Source organism: Grampus griseus, assembly GCF_964374135.1.
Source record: "Grampus griseus genome assembly, chromosome: 15".
In the NCBI taxonomy this organism is placed as follows: Eukaryota; Metazoa; Chordata; class Mammalia; order Artiodactyla; family Delphinidae; genus Grampus; species Grampus griseus.
In genome coordinates, this window is record NC_139009.1 from 59,026,120 (window position 1) to 59,043,332 (window position 17,213).

Here is a 17,213-nt window from a genome sequence, read left to right on the forward strand (position 1 = left end):
AAACACCCCTTGCCACGAGTGGCACGGCTCCCACTGCCTAGAGAATAAAGGCTCACTTCCAACAGGCTCTGGCTTCCAATTCATCTCCAATCTTGTCTCCTCCCGACTGTGGCCTCGCTGACTGTAACGGCAGGTCGCCCAACACTCCAGGCCTGGAGCAACCTCTCTGCTTTCCACACCAGCCAATCCCCGACACCTGCTCCGGGAAGCTTTCCTTATGGGCCTTTCTTGCCCAGTCGGGCTGACCGTGGCAATCACTGGTGGCTCCTAACTAACGTGACTCCTGGGTCCCATTCCTGGAGATTCTGATTCAGGGCACTGGGGTGGGGCTCAGCTATGTTTTCAGAAGCAGCCCCCGGGGGCCCATGCTCAGCCTGCAGTGGCAAATGCCACGCCCTGGCCTGCATCTTTATTTCCAAATTGCTTTGCTCTGTTACCACTCATGCACACCAACCCTCTGTGTGCACTTCTGGCTTATTTTATTAGCTGGATGAGGGCAGAGACCTCATCTTAAGAGACTCCAGCTGTTCAAAGGGATCCAAACAAGTGCCTTGCCCTCCAGAAATTCTAAGTAGTGAATTAAACTTGAACCAAAATTAGGAGTTTGGGATTAACAGATATGCACTACTATATAAAAAATAAACAACAAGGTCCTACTGTAGAGCACAGGGAACTATATTCACTCTCTGGTAATAACCTATAATGTAAAAGAATCTGAAAAAGAATATATTCTTTATATAAAAAAATATATAGGAATAACTGAATCGCTTTGCTGTACACCTGAAACTAGCACAACATTGTAAATCAGCTACATTTCAATTAAAAAAAAAAAGAAAAAAAAGTGAATCCAGGAATTTTCAGACTTTGTTGAACCCAGGAGTCACCTGAGGTGCTTGTTAAAAATGCAGATCCCCAGGCTCTAAACTCTAGGAGTTCTGCCTCAGTGGCTCTGGGCCAGGGCTCTGGAACCTGTATTTTTCACCAACTGGGTTTGAAGCAGGTGTCCCTCAGCCCGCTGTTCTGAGTCTCTAACACGTCGGCTGCAAGGCTCTCAGGGGCCTCTGGCACGGCTTCTGGAGGGAAGTGCTCTTTTAGTGGGTTGCTGGCGCGTGGGCAGCCCCAGCACCCCAGAACCCCAGGGGACACTTACACACATGCTGGCTTGTCCTCCTGCACCAAAAACCTGCAGGTTCCATGGAAGCAGAACTGACTGTGGGAAGCAGGGCAGTCATTAAAATGGGACACCACAGCTGCGGCCACGGGTGGGTCTGCTGGGGAGAGAAAAGACATTCGGCTCAGATCCAAGGCATAGCAAGACATCCCACGGGTCCACCCCACCGGAGAGGGAGCCTGGATGGCTGGGTTTTCTGGTCTCTACCAGTACCTCCTCTTCAGCTCTAACTTTCTAACAGCCAGTACAGGACCAGAGATGCCTGCAGTGTGAGCCTTCCAGTGGGGCTTTACTTATTTACTTAACTTTGCAGAAAACAAAACAATCTTTCCAAAAGACTCAGTGTAATTCAGAGACACCAGAGCAATTTTACTTTTAAAGCCCGTTCCCCAAGAATGACCTAATTTTACTTTTGCAAGGTGACAGTGATGACTTTTTAGAAGAGAGCCTTCATAAAAATCTGTTTTAAAGGTAGGAAACCGAAGAAAGGCACAAAAGAGTACTCTAAAGCCATTAAATTGATGCTGAGGAAGAATAATGATGCAAAAAGATGTTCATGACATATGACTGTAAGTGAACTAGTGCATTTCCAATGTGGTCTGTATAGTATGATTCTATTTAAACAAACAAACAAACAGAAATTTAGATGTGAGGAAGTCTGGGAAGGATTTACATGAACATGGTGGTAGGGCCTTTCTGGGGTGGTAGGATTAGGCGTGATCGTGCCATGAAGATGACTTAATGCATAGAAGTCCACCCAGGAGCGGCACAGGCAGTACTGGGAAAGGCTTGATGCGGAGGGAGAGGCAGCAGAGTTGGGTCCACTCGGAGCCCTGGCACCTGTAACTCTCAAGGGTTTGGGGCATTACCAAACCTCTCAGGCCAGCTGGAAGCACGGTAAGGAACCACACATGACCTAATGGCCAGCCCAAAGGGTATCACTTTGGATTTATTTTATTAGACTCCAATAGCCTTGTTTTGTCCAAATAACCCTTGAGACATAGTAGATAGCAATTTCAAGATGGCATGATACATGTTTCTGTTGCGTCTTTCAGGGGGCCCTCTTATATTTTGTGTTTCAGGCATTCGGGGAGTGGGTCTTTCTCAAGTATTTTTTGGGGAAAAAAATATGTGCTTGGAGTTCTTGCTCTTTGAGTGAATTAAGCCCCAATTTCATACTGTGGGATTTTTGACCACCACGAAATAGTAAACTCATGTTGCTGTCTATTACTTCCAGAAGAATCATAATTTTGGAAACCTCATAATTCCAGTGGAAAAAGCAGAGGCTAAAAATATAGCAGAGTCCGTGATGCAGAAGGCGAGAGGGCACTCAGAGGTTATTATGAGTGTGGGCTTAGGAGGCAGAGAGACACGGGTCTGGGTCCTGCCTCTGCCGCCTGGATGCGGTGCTGAGCTTCCGCCCCTGTGAGATGGGGAGTCCACTGCCTCAACGTGGCTCTGAGGCTGAGCGAGGCCAAGCGGGTTAAATACTGTGCTCAGCAAATTGTCTGGTACGTATCGCTCAGCCGTTAGCTCTTCTGTTATCATAGCTGACAATCCCACTATGCTAATGAGTCCCCACACGTGACAAGACCACTCTAGTATATAATCTCCCCCTCCCTCCATAAGTTCAGTGCAGCATAACTAAAAGTCAAGGTGGGCCCTTCAGCTACTAAGATAGTGACTTTCACATGTGAGGACAAGATGGGAAGCCCAGAGCCAGGTGCAGATGGCGACGCAGGGCTGTTGGACGGCCCTGCTCTTGACGGCAGCACATCCCTGTCCAGCAGGGGCCTCTAGGACATGGGTTCCGACTGCCTTGGCTGGTAACAGCCACCTGTGAGTCCCAGGCCCAGGTGGTCGATGAGCGACTTGGCCACTTGCTGACAGCGGACACTGGGATGGTAAGCTGAAGCTGGAAGGGTTTGCGCTAGCTCACATAACTGGTGTCTCTGTGCTGACTAAGCTCATCAAGGGGCGAATATGGAGAGATGAAGTGGCTGGAGATTAGTGGATCTAATTTGATTCAGACATTAAAAAAGGCTTTTGCCAAGCTCTACAAAAGGCCATTTAGACAACCATCTCCAAGGGGCTAGTGGGAGTCCCTTGTTAGGGCTTAGAGCCGGGCTTCTTAACATGTGGTCCAGGAACCAGCAGCTTCACACCCCCGAGAACCTGTCAGAAGGCCAAGTTCATGGACCCCACCTCACACTATGGAATTAGGGTCCGTGGGGTGGGGCCCAGTAATCCGTGTGACAAACTCTCCAGGTGGTTTTTTTAGAAGTTGGGTTTACTGAGGTAGAATTGATATACAGTACCATTTGCCCTACAGGTGATTCTGACGTGCACGAATGTTTGAGAGACAGGCTTGTATCAGAGGAAACAAAGGATAGAGACAAAAGGCCTCTCAGAGAAGTAAAATGACAGGGATCCTGAAAGGGATCCTTGTTGGAACTGATCATCTTCCAGCTCTTCAAACTCCTGTGTGATACTAAAGCCTGGAATCTGCTGAGGTTCTCTGTGGTCAAGTGTCAGGTCAACAGAAATACATTAAAAGGAAAACTCAGGATCTGTCTTTGGGAGCTGACAGGGGAGGGGCAGACTCAATGCCGCGATCTCGTTTAACCTGTATTTACGGCTATTTGGCCTCATCTCATAAACGACTTGAGGAGACCTTATAAAAATAGGTACCATAAAAAGGAGACACAAATGGGAAAGACATGTGTGTGTGTGTGTGTGTGTGTGTGTGTGTGTGTGTGAGAGAGAGAGAGAGAGAGAGAAACACAGAGAGGGAGGGACGGAGGGAGAATTAGGTGGGGGGAGGAGGCAGAGGAGACACACAGACAGGAAGGGAAAGAGGGAAGGAGGGAGAGACAGAGATGGAGAGAAAGGGCCAGAGAAGGGGAGCGGGGCAGAGAGGAAGAAACAGAGAGGCAGTGAGAAAGGGAAGGACAGAGCAGAGCAAAGGAATATAAGGGCAGGGGTTGAAAAGAGCGAAGAGCTCAGGTATCAGGTTACATATGAAGACACGCGTCAGACAGTCACGCACATGTGCTGAAGCGCCATGTCTCTTAGCCACCTCAGCAAGGGTGTTCACAGTCCATTAAGTAGAAATGCACCTATTTTGCATTTGCAGGACAGACTCGGCTTTGCCCAAGTCTAAGGTCAGAGAGCAACTTCTCTTCTGCAGCTGCTTTTGAAAGGGACTTCACGTGTTATGGTGGACGACATCCTCCACGAAGACAACAGAGAGGCATCTGCCAACGTAAACCGTCTGTCGTTCAACAGCTCACTAAGAGCCGAAGAGCCCAGGCAGTGAGGAAACTCCCTGCCCTGGTCACAGTGGTGGCAGCAAATGCCTGCTGGATTTGCTCCCTGCAGTCAGAGACCAGGGTAAGGAGGGGAGTCTGATGCTTAGAGCTTGGGGTCCCACTCCTCCACAATCCCACCTTTCCCACTCAAGCCCAGGTGCTGAGGGGACCAAGGGAGCTTGATGCTAGTCAATGATCATGATTACTAAAAGGCTATTTATTTTAAACACCTTTTTCCTGATTACAAAAGTGATACATCACCGTGGAAACCTTTTGTAAATGCCAACGTAGAATTAAAAAAAATCTTAGGGAATAAAATCCATCTTCAATCCACCATTTAGGGAGAACCATGTAACTACACGCTGCCTGTGTCCCTGCACGCACGCACGCACGCACATACGCACTCATGTAAACTTCCTGTTTCTATTCCGTTACACAAGCTTGTCCTCCTAATATAATCCCAAACATCTTAAAAGTGAGCATTTAGTTCAAGACTGCATTGGGAGCCATCGTGATCCGTAACCCCGAGCGGTCCATCGTGCATAGTGAGGGGGGGTCCTGTTTCCAACAGCACATTCAGCGGCTTTGGGGGGATGTGGTTTGCACTGGGGAAGTGGACGGGGAGGAGGGAACCAAATACAGTCCGCAGGTGGGCCACATCCTGGCCCTCTGCGCTTGCGGCAACCTCAGTGGGAGGTGTAGGCTCCTGTGCCTGGAGGTGCTGGGCAAGCCTCATGGGCTGAGTGTGACAGGTCAAGGGGAGGCACTGCTCTTGTTTTAGGGCTGTTTTTTTTTTTTTTTTTTGGTACGCCGTCCTCTCACTGTTGTGGCCTCTCCCGTTGCGGAGCAACAGGCTCCGGATGCGCAGGATCGGCGGCCATGGCTCACGGGCCCAGCCGCTCCGCGGCATGTGGGATCTTCCCGGACCAGGGCACGAACCTGCATCGGCAGGCGGACTCTCAACCACTGCGCCACCAGGGAAGCCCTGTTTTAGGGCTTTTAAAGGTGTTTGCCTCAGACACCACTAGAATCAGCAATGAAAACCCCAACACTGCAGCACACTGAGCTCACACAGACAAGACCGGTCCTACTGATGTTCCCAGAAGCTTCAGGGGTGCTCTGGAGGAGAGGGACTCTGGGGGAGGCTGGGAGGGGAGAAGACAGTCACCACTTTCTGAGTGTGGGTTACGTGCCAGGTGCTGGCCTTACGTCCAGGCAGGGCAGACGGTCATAACAAGTGGAGGATTTGCTAGTAACTTAAATAACAATGAGCTTTATAAGGAAACGCCCCAACTTCCAGCATCTTCCCAGAGAATGAGTCTCGAAGCCTCTCTCTGTCTCTCTCCTTTCCTCCTCCTCTCCCTCTCCCTATTCTTCCTTTACCCTCCTCTACTTTCTTCCCCTTCTAATTTTTCTTTCTCTCCTTTCTGAAAACTCAAGGAAATATCAACGTGAAGGAAGGAGAGGCCTAGACACTAAAATGGAAAAAACCCACCTCATTTAGAAAAGGAAGGCAGTAAAGGCCAACAGGGAAACTCCAAGGGGGGGCGGGGCGGAAGTCCAGGCAAGGGAGGATAGGGCTGCCCCTGCCCCCTGGCCCAGGACCCTGCCCTCCTCTCCTCCAGGCACCAGGTCTGATTAGCACGCAGGCTGACAGGAAAATCAAATGCTCTGGTTTGAGGAACAGACATACCAAGCCCATCTGCCGCGGGAGTTTCAAAGCCGCTCAGTTCCTGTTGCTCTGAAATTTACGAGAGGCCTCTCGGGCTTGTTAACTAAACGCATGTCTCGCAGACACCCCTGTTCTCCCGAGAAGCTGTGAAAGCTTTGCCCAGAGACCACAGACCCACTCATAGGGCCTGGAGCCCCCGCCCCACTCACAGGAAGAGGGTCTGGAATAGCAATCGAGGGGCACGGAAGCCACAGATTCGATTCACAGCAGGGGTCTCTCCAGTTCAGAAGGGCTGGGAGGCAGCCATCTGGACAGCGCCTTCTGACAGCCCTGCTCCCCTGGGAGCGGCGCCCACACCGCTGAGGTGATCACCCCCTTTAAAAGCTGCCCTAATCGGACTTTCTGCTGGGCTGCTCGCTGGGAGCGGATACCTCACTCTCTTCTCCAGGTGTTAGAAGTTGCAAACACGTTTGCCTGTTGCAAAGCTTACATCATTTATAGCCGTTTCATTACTTCCTCAAATATCATCGCTAACTTTCTGACAATTTAAGAGTGACACCTGGCTTTTTAGCAGGAACTTTCAGCCACGTTTTTGACCTGGGATGAAGTATTTTCTCTTCAGATGCTCTAGTGGGAAAGCCAACTAATGCTTCTGGAATGTCTAAGAGAAAAGGCAGTAGATGAATTTAACGAAGATGGGAACTGGTCAGCAGCCGCGGTGAAGCTAGGGGAGCACATGGACCTGAGTGCATCTGAGACCCACACGCTGATGCCCCCAGGGCCAGGCTAGAGTCACAAAGTCATCTAGGCTCAGTTCTGGGATGGAGAAGGCTCGCTTTAGGCTGTCAGTGGGCCCAGTTTACAGGGATGGAATTCTAGGCTTACATGAGGCAATGCATGAACCTGCAAACTTTAGCCAGCGTGTGAAGGAAAGGCTAGTACAGAGGCTTCACACCTGGGTGGCGGAAGCGCTAAGCCAGGGCTTAGAGAAATACATGGTACAGAGCACAGGCACCTCTCCAGAGGCAGGGGCCCTGGCCTCCCTGGGCATTTGGGGAGTGAGAAAAAGAACGACTAGAAGTTTTATAAATGATCCCAAGGAGGAAGAGCATTGTCAGGATCAAGCATGGCAACACTGCTGACCTTTACCACAGAGAGGAACATCCCACAAAGGAAGACAATTCCTAAGGGCATTTCCTGAGGCTGTGTGAGGGGGCAGATGAACAAGGGGGCAATTTCAAGCGAGCAGTGGAAGTCAGCAGAGTACGGAAGAGTAAGCCCAGCTACATTCACAGAAGTAGGAAAACACATGTTATTCTTAAGGCCTACTGGCCAATCAAGGGGAATTCGATTTTGCTGTATTTGGGATGTGTGTGGCGGTGGTATGACATAAATACAATCACTCAACTCATTCACTATTAAAACTAAGGACAGTGGATACTTTAAAAATAATAGATATAAAGCAATTTGAAAGCAGTTTGGCTTCACAGTACCATCATTTTTTTTTTTTTCTTGCAGTACACGGGCCTCTCACTCTTGTGGCCTCTCCCATTGCGGAGCACAGGCTCCGGACGCGCAGGCTCAGCGGCCATGGCTCACGGGCCCAGCCGCTCCGCGGCATGTGGGATCTTCCTGGATCAGGGCTGAACCTGTGTCCCCTGCATTGACAGGCGGACTCCCAACCACTGCGCCACCAGGGAAGCCCCACAGTACCATCATTTAAGAGGGAGCGGTCATTTGTTTCAGTTAAGTGATGAGAGAAAAATAAGTAGCCCTGCAATTCCTCTTGCCATTCCATGGATGGGGGGAGGGTAGCACTATTGTTTTTACTACCATCCCCCACCGCAAGATGCTCAATTTCCTGAGAGTAAATCTTATACTTAAAAGATATATATTTTTCCTATTACATGATCTCTGACTACAGATTTACTACTTTTTAAGCAATCTTTTCCAACACCGGCTACTTTTGACCCTATTTGATCTTCACATTTTCCCTGGTCTTAAACTGACTTTAGACCCTACCCATACCTTCATCCCCACTTAAGAACACGGATACCATTTTATCTCCTAAAACCTCAAACCACCCTCTGGGGTAAGCATTACTATTCTCTGTTTTTCAGATGAGAACAGGAAACTAAAGATTAGATAAACTTGCCAGTGGACACGTAGCTAGAAAGTACTAGAGTTGGGATTTTATCTCAGGTCTCTCTGATTCTAAGAGAGTAAAGAGCTGTAGAAAATTAGGACACTATTCAAGTCCAAGAAGACAAATGCTGGGAAGGCACATAATCAAAATCTACAAATCACGTGGCAATGAGGAAGGGGAATTCTCAGCTTGTTAGGTAGTTAGGAAACTAGATTACTTTCTAGTAATCAGAAAGGCACACTTTTAGGAGAAGCAACGGGAAGTATTACTTTATCTGGGGGAGGAGTGGGGAACTATACATATGGGACTTATTATTCCCACAAGGGAGTAGTAGCTGAAAACAAAGATGCAAAAGAGATTTCTATCTGTCCACAGATGATGCTTAACTGAGGAGTAGCTGGAAGTAGGGTGGGGGGCTGGTCCATAGGATGGTACTAAGTGGTCTCACAAAGCATGCTCTCCCCAGAGCCCCAATCTCTGGGCTAATGGTGCTCATGCCCTAGAAATCGGGAGCTTCTGGCTTAGGGCACAGCTAAAATGGACTCTGAATTGCTTTTACAGCTTTAAACAAGATGCTGGGGGAACCTAAGGGAGCATCTGAGCTAATTTAATTCCCTCTGAGCATTTCTCTCTTTGGGTAAAACCCAAGGGGAATCAGACGTGATGGAACCAAATTCAAAGAAAGGTATCGGTGAAGAAGCAGACAACATAGACAACATATTTCCTATTTTCCTACAAAGATACTGTTTTTAATAACACAACACCTGTGTGTGTGTGTGCGCGCGCATGTGTGTGTGTGTATGTGTGTGTGTGTGGTGGGGTGGGGTGGGCGGAGAGAGAGAGAGAGAGGAAAACAGACACACATTCAGAGAGAAAGTCACCAGTGGTATTTGACCCCAATGGGGTTCATCCTGCTTGTGCCTATTTCTAAGGCAAAGGCAGAATTTGCATCACTTCTGGTGTCCTTTTCTAATCCAAGAGAAGAAGAGAATCACATAGCATGAACATAAAAACAATTTGCTAGGTTCATATCCCACCTAAAGTGGGCTTAGAGATTTTAACTGGGCTTAGAGTTTTTAACCCAGTGTGGATTTTCTGCAGTTGGACTACGATGATGCGAACGATGATGATGACGACCATTATTATGAATAGTAGCTCCCATTAATACATTGTCTACTAAATACAAACACTATGCCCAGCATTTTATACAGAGAATTCTGTTTAATTCTCACCAAAGTCCTGAGAGGTACTCATTACTACCCCAGACTATAGATGAGGAAAGTAAAGCCGGGGGAGGTTGAGGATGTTCAATGTTGCTAAGTTTGCAAATGGCAGAGCTGAAACCAGAACTCATGGCTGGCAGTCTCTAAAGTTCCTGCTCTTCCTAATATGCCCCATTGTCGCTTCAGGGTGTGTGTGGGGGGGGGGGGGGCGTGGAGAGAAAGAGAGTAGAAAGAGGGCGAAAGAGAGAAAGAATGAGTTGAGGGTTAAATCCTTATGGGCACCTTCCGGCAGTTAAGACAACTCTTTCATTTGAAGAGTAAACAAATCAGGAATTACCATAAAATTCTCAGGGCTGTTTTTAGAATTAAACGAGCTAAAAGTCCCAAGGCAAAATGGTTTTAATTAGCAAAGTGGGTTTAGGAATCGAAAATAAAATCTCAGTGACATCATGTGAAGTATGGGCTAAAACCAGACTCTGGGCGTACTCATCTAAAGATGCTCAGAATACAGATTTCAACTTGGCCTCTTACCTGCGTCCAGCTCTCACCAGTAACACCACCTCCTCCCCCAAAGCGCATGAGGAAGGGAGAGGCATGCCTGAGATGCCCCGAGTAGTCCCCAAACTGCATTTTAAGTCCGTGAAGGATTAAAATGAGATGGAAATAGAAGGGAAATGCACCACACATGGAAGATTACCGACCCCTGCAACCCAGCTCTTCCTTCTTCTCCTCACGACCCTGCTCTCCAGCCCCCTGGCTGCCCCTTCTCTCTCTACCTTGGCCTTAGTGATTTAAAGCAAAAAACCAATTAAGAAAATTGCCAGTCGTGATTTTGCTTTGAAGACTGAAAGTCAAACCTCCCCTCTCTCTTACAATTTAATAATTTGATTTCAAAGCGACAGATCATCTCTTTCTTTCACATCATCAAACCAGAAAGCCCCTTATTCTAATTACATCCTCTTGGGTGTCAACCAGCATTTTGAAAATACTTCATTTCAAATTTCCACTTACAAAGTAAACAAGGATATCTTCGTTTGGCTCTCATCAGCCAGCTTTGAATCAAAATGTGAACGGCTCTGGGAACTAGAGCCGAGTCCTGCTGGATGGGGAATTCTCTTCTGGCTTTGTTGGAAGAACAGCCCCGCTGGAGCCTGGGGCCACCTAGGTTTGCAGTCTCTGTGTGTCTCTGTTCTCCTCTTTATTAATATCAAAATTGTTAGGTAAAGTGGTTGGCAGGAAACCCTCAATCCACCCTTAGGAAAAATTGCTTCCTCCTGTTGAGTCTTTGAACCATAATCCCTTCAAACCCTTCACACTGAGTACATGTAAATACTACTAGGACAACGGTTTCTCTAGAACACTCTATGCCCTCAGAACTTTTTGACAGATGCCTTGTTCATTTACAGTCTGCAGATGCGGTCTGGGTAGATGATGGACACTCCTCATTTTAAAGTGAGGAAATGGAGGCATCCGGAGGTAAATTTTAGGCAAAGCTCAACAGCCTTAAAATCATAGATGTGATTTTTGCGGCTGGGACTTTGTCCCCTGACAAATACATGGCTCTTCCTTCTCAACCTGGCAGTTATACTGATGATTTTTGGTTGACCTTAGATAAAAGCCCTTTAATTAAGATTATATTCCAAAAGGAAAACACCGAGACGTTGAGAGGGTGGTGGGATTATGGGCAATCATTTTCTCTTTCATAATTTTCCCAATTTTATAAAATGAACATTTAGAGTTTGAAAATAAACATTATTTAAAATTAAAACTGTACAACGTTAAAAAGATAAAGTTTAAACCATTTTTATTTTTCATTGTTTTACTCACAGATAAAACTGTAGTTTTATAGAAACTGGCCTTTATGAATCTAGATTTGAATCTGCATAACATAAATCATGTTACTGCCTTGTGTTTTATCATTAAAGGGGCCATGAGGAGGAGGGATACGCAAAATAAATGTTTAGAGAAGATAGAGGATGCTAAGATGAAAGATGTTTAGTAAAAGCTGCCCTCAGGCTTGGCCTCTAGGTGCAGAAACCTCACATGCTCCCACTATAAACAACGAACCCCAGAAAGAACATGGCCTGTGTGATCCACTCCACTTCCAACTCCTATACTCATGTCTTTGTTTGTTTGTTTTGTTTTGTTTTTTAATTGAAAGAGGACATTTGGGAAACCATTCTATGAAGGAGGCAGGGAATGAGAAGAAGTAAAAAATCTGGGGCAGAAACTCCCATGAGTTCCTCTAAACCTCTCTTACTTTCCCTCCTGGACACACAGACTACATTTCCCAGACTCCCTTGCAGGTAAGTGTGACCATGTTACCAGGTTATGGCCAATGGATGTGAGCATAAGTTATATGAACCACTTTGGTCCATATAAACCTCTCCAGTGAGATCTCCCTTTTTCTTTCCCTAGCTGCTGGCTAAATGGAGAGAACTCCTCCAAAGGCATGGAGGAGGGAGGAGACACAAGATGGAAGGAGCCTGGGTCCTTGGATAACTGGAAGGAAAGAAGTCTGTAAGGCCAGGAACACCTGCACAGGCTTTGAAATATGCAGGAAATAAACAGCATTCAGGGCTTGTCTGTTACAGCAGGGAGTGTTACTCAAGTGCTAAGTCTGAACAGTGTTTGGGGGTTAGTGAATTTCTGATGAGGGAGAAATCCTCTTAATAAATCATTTCCTTTTCTCCTCTTCTCCCATAGTCCCTTCTGGGAAACTCACCCAAAATACCAACATGTCTTACACTTAGTATCTCAAGTCCATTTGACCCTTACTGGAAGCCATCAGTTTGAAACCCTTGCTCCTCAGCTTATGGTGTGTCCTGTCCACTCTCTGGTCAGGTCAACCCTCACCTACCTCTACAGGGTTGGTAATAATCTTTTGCGGGCCAGGAGTGACTTGTCCTTGCTCAATGTTTATGCGACCAGCATTTGTAACTGAGCAAAGGCTACCTCTTCAAGTGTAAGTCTGAGAACACAACAAAATATAAAGCACTGTGGCCACAACTGAGAGCAGGCAGGGTCCAGCTGTCTTGTTTGAAATGACACAGCTGATGTGAGTTTACTAGATTATCAAAACTCTCTAGACAAAAAATTCACCAAGGCAGGATAGCAACGTGTCTACCACATCTTCAGTCTTCCTGATACAGAAGGTGGTGCCCTATAATTTCTCCAAATTGCCACATCTTGTATCTCACCAGTTACAAAATCTTCAATCATCTGCCTCAGAGTATCTTGATAATATCTCATCAATATCACTGGGGGCTTTCCATCCAGGCTTTAGTTTTACCGGTGGTGTGTTACATATAAAACAACTTTTTATAACAGCCCCAGAAAGAGTTTTATAATTTGTTATTTAAAACGTAATACATTTTCATTGTAGAAATTTTAGAAAATAGAAAAATCCTAAGAAAATTACTTGCCATTGCTGAGAAATAACCACTGCTTTCACAGAACATTTTATAAATGCTTATGATTTCTAGTTGTTTTCCCTTTTTTGTTGTTGTCCTTTGCATAAGGGACTATGTTTCTTTGACTTCTTTTCCCTTGTAATGATTTAGATATATCTATTTATGGTTATCTTTAAATTAAAAATATTTAACTTATTTTCTCTAATTATCAATATTAAGAATGAAAGGGCTTCCCTGGTGGCGCAGTGGTTGAGAGCCCGCCTCCTGATGCAGGGGACACGGGTTCGTGCCCCAGTCCGGGAAGATCCCACATGCCGCGGAGCAGCTGGGCCCGTGAGCCATGGCCGCTGAGCCTGCGCATCCGGAACCTGTGCTCCGCAATGGGAGAGGCCACAACAGTGAGAGGCCCGTGTACCAAACACACACCAAAAAAAAAAAAAAAAAAAAAGAATGAAATTGGATGTTCCATTCGATATGGAATTCAGTGTACTTTTACTTCCTCCTTCCTCTTGTCCCCAGTTACCAGTTACTACAGCCTGATTTCATATCCCTTTTGCATTATTTCTATATGTAACTTTTATTTTACTAATTAATTTTGACACTTGTACTAAATATAACTAAATCAACAACAGTTACTTGGACACACATCATCACTTTTTTCTACACCATATCTTTCCCATTTTTGGGGCTTTTGACCTTGATACAGCTGCTATCTAGCTGTGTAGGATCTTTGGACATTTTTCCAGGAAGGGCATGCGAGGGGTATGTCTACATCATGAACTATTACGTGTCTGAGAATATCTTTCTATGTTCTCGTCCACATTCATGGCTTTGCATGTGAATGACAACTTGGGTCACAATCTGTAGACCCCGTAAGGCCTCCTACCACTGACTTGTGGCTTGTAGTTGATGAGAAGCCCAAGGTTAGCTTTACTGTATTCTTTTGTAAGAAACCTGTTTTTTGTTTTCACCTGGATGCTTATGAGGTTTTTTTCTTTGCAATGAAAACTTGTCAAGTCACGTTGGAAGTTAATGCTTTCGATCTTAAGGACACATCTTTTTTCAGCTTCAGAAAGTTCTCTTGAATTACTTCATCGATGACTGCGTCAACCTTAGTCTGCTTTCTTCTTTTGCAATTATTATTATCTGTGTATTGGACCACTTAATTCTGTTTTTCAGATTTTTCTCCTCTGTATTTTTATCTTTGCGTCCTTTTGAGCTCTACAAGATATTTCCCAGGTCATTAAAAAAAAAAAATCACTGATTTGACTTACTGTTACATCTAATCTGTTACTCATTGGTCCATTACGAATTCAAAATTAGGCGCCATATTTTTCATGTCCTTGCAGTTGTTTCTTTACTAATAGCTCCCTGATGTGGTTTCACAGATGCAATGTCAGCTTCAGTCTCAAGGACACGAATTAGAGATAATTCTACATCTTCTCCCATTTCGTAGAAGTAGAGACAGTCATTGAAATTCCTCACAAATATTCTCATATAATATTGGGTTGGCCAAAAAGTTCATTCCGGTTTTTCTGTAACATCTTACAGAAAACCCCGAACTAACTTTTTGGCCAATCCAATAGATCTTTCATGTGGCCAGTAATTTCTTGCATCATCATCTTTACAGACGAAGATCTACTTTGTAGGGTATGATGGAGAGTTAAGATAGGCTCCGTCAGAGACCGTGTGGCCCTGTTCAATATTTTTGGCCCAGATAAAGATAGAAAGGGAAAAGTTTAAATATTGGCTTTAAATATCTGAGGAATCTGTTCGGTAGAAGCAGGAGACAGAGCAAGTACAGCAAAGGGTTTTATCTCTGGGACAGAAGCTTTTTCTTTTCTTCCCTTGTTTGCGAGGCACCCATGCCATGCCAGGAGTAAGAGCTGACGGAGTTCATCATTCAGTGTGGCCCTGACTGGTGTCCTTTCTTGAGGTGTAGACAGGATCCAGATGGACCTTCCCTAACCCTACTGCCACATGGCCAGCTCTCACCTACATACCCTGGCCTTCCAAGGTGTGATTCTGCTTCTGACAATCCCCTCGCCTCCTGGAGGGGTGGATGCTGTTCTGGGGGGGATGCGTCCCATCTGAACATTCACTGGCAGAAATTCTTCAGAGCCTCTAGTACTGATACAAGTTTAGAAATAGTTTCATGTTCCACTGATCACTCATCTCAATGAGCATCCACGGGCAGATGGGAGAAAGGAGGAGTGAAAGTGGTATGCTCATGTCTCCCTGCATTTTCCTATTGACATTTTCTACATTACGGGTGACCCGTGTAACACTCCCTCACCACCCCCCACCAACGCCCTTAAGTTTCTCCAGGAACTGCATTCTCAGTTCTCCCTATGGAATCCCCAGTGAAGTGTCAGCAAGTACCTTTGCATGCTCAGAGTGGACTGGTTTCCCCCGGTAGATGTCTGAACCTTACCTGGCCAGTATGCCCCAGAACTGCATACTCAACCCTCTCTCCAAGGTCTGCTGGGATTCCCAAAGAGAAAACTCAGTGCCAGTGTTCCTGTCCCTTCCATGATCTAAAGGCTTTGTCTCATAAAAAGTTGGAAATTCCTGGTTTTAACTCCTAGATGTAAACCAATCACATCAGAACTCTGTTCTTAAAAGGAGAAATGTAAGGGGATTCCAGAAACACCAAGGTCATTTTACCTCTTAATAGCTTCTCCAAGCCACACTGGTTCAGAAACAAAGATCTTATATTTTGATGAAACATTTCTTTTCTATCGAAAGTAAAATAAAAAAGAGAAAAAAGCCCTATAGGGTCCCATCTCCCCAGATTCCTCCCTAACCAAGGAATGAAATATTACAGAGATGGAGGTGCTCAAATCTAACTTTCTAGCTAGCCCAGAGACCATCCTTCCATATGGTGTCCCTGAGGGGGGCACCCCACCTGTGCTTGACTTTTCTTTTTTTTTGTTTGTTTTTTTGTTTTTGCGGTACGCGGGCCTCTCACTGTTGTGGCCTTTCCCGTTGCGGAGCACAGGCTCCGGACGCGCAGGCTCAGCGGCCATGGCTCATGGGCCCAGCCGCTCCGCGGCATGTGGGATCTTCCCGGACCGGGGCACGAACCCGTGTCCCCTGCATCGGCAGGCAGACTCTCAACCACTGCGCCACCAGGGAAGCCCTTGACTTTTCTTATACACAGGGCTCACTACTCCCTAAGGCAACTCCACACGGCCAGCTTTCTTTGGAGCAGTTTATTGCAAGGAGGTCCCTCCTTAAACCAAGTTGACATATGCCTGCCTGAAACCTCTCTGTTTATTGATTTGACTGTTGGAAGCCACACAGAATAAGTCTCCCTCTTCTAGACAACAGTCCTTTCACGTATCTGCAGTCGGTTTCCAAATCTCCGAGACTTTGTGGTGATAAACCCAAAGATGGCTCCTCCAAGATGGCTCGTAACGATCCCCAGCTCCTGGTACCCATGGCCTCGTGAATTCGCCTCTCACACTGTCTCAGGACTGGCCTGTGTGACTGACAGAATGTAGGTGGTATGAGACTTCAGAGGCTAGGTCACAAAAGGCACTGTAACTTCTGCTTTCTTCTACTCTCATCATTTACCCTGGGGGGGAAGCTAGTTGCCAGGTCATCAGGAGAGGTCCATGTGGCAAGAAACTTGAGGTCTCCAGACAAGAATTATGTGAGTGAGCCCTTATCCAGCCCCCAGTCAAGCCTTCAGATGACAGTGCAGCCTTAGTTGATATCCTGACAGCAACCTCTATAAGAGACCCTGAACCAAAACCTCCCAGCTAAGCTGCTTTGGAATTCCTGACTCTCAGAACCTGTGTGAGACAAATGTTTACTGCTTTAAGCTGCTAAATTTTGGGGTAAGTTGTTACACAGCAAGCGATAACTAATATACACTCCAATTCCTATAAATGTTCTTTAAGTGAGAAAGTCTGTTGACTTTTTGTCTGACATTTTTTTTAGTGCCATTCTTATAATTGTCCACTACAGGGTAACACTGACAACAACAACTATTACAAAGACATTTACCAAATGCTTTAGGTTTACATGCAGCAACTAAGTTAATTCTTATAAAAGCCCTGTGACATAGCTCTGTGACTCTAACCATTTTACAGATGAGGAATACAGGTTTAGAAAGGTTTAGGGCCTTGCCCAAAGGCACAGAACTAGGAATGGGCAGAGGGGAAATCCAAAAACAGGTGGTGTGACCCCAGAGCCCACACCCTAAAGCTCTGGGCTATGGGGACAGAGGACAGCAGGAATCAATCTCCTATGATCTGATTTCTACAATA

At 46.0% G+C, this 17,213-nt stretch overlaps 1 protein-coding gene across 1 annotated transcript in view; it reads right to left on the minus strand.

The window, feature by feature from the left end:
- TGFA (transforming growth factor alpha) overlaps positions 1-17,213 on the minus strand; it is a gene marked incomplete at both ends in the record, with an annotated part of 102,742 nt that overhangs the window by 15,768 nt on the left and 69,761 nt on the right. Inside the window, one exon of the mRNA XM_082672752.1 lies at positions 1,151-1,271. Coding sequence (XP_082528878.1) covers positions 1,151-1,271 — 121 coding nt within the window. The remainder of the gene's footprint in view (positions 1-1,150; positions 1,272-17,213) is intronic.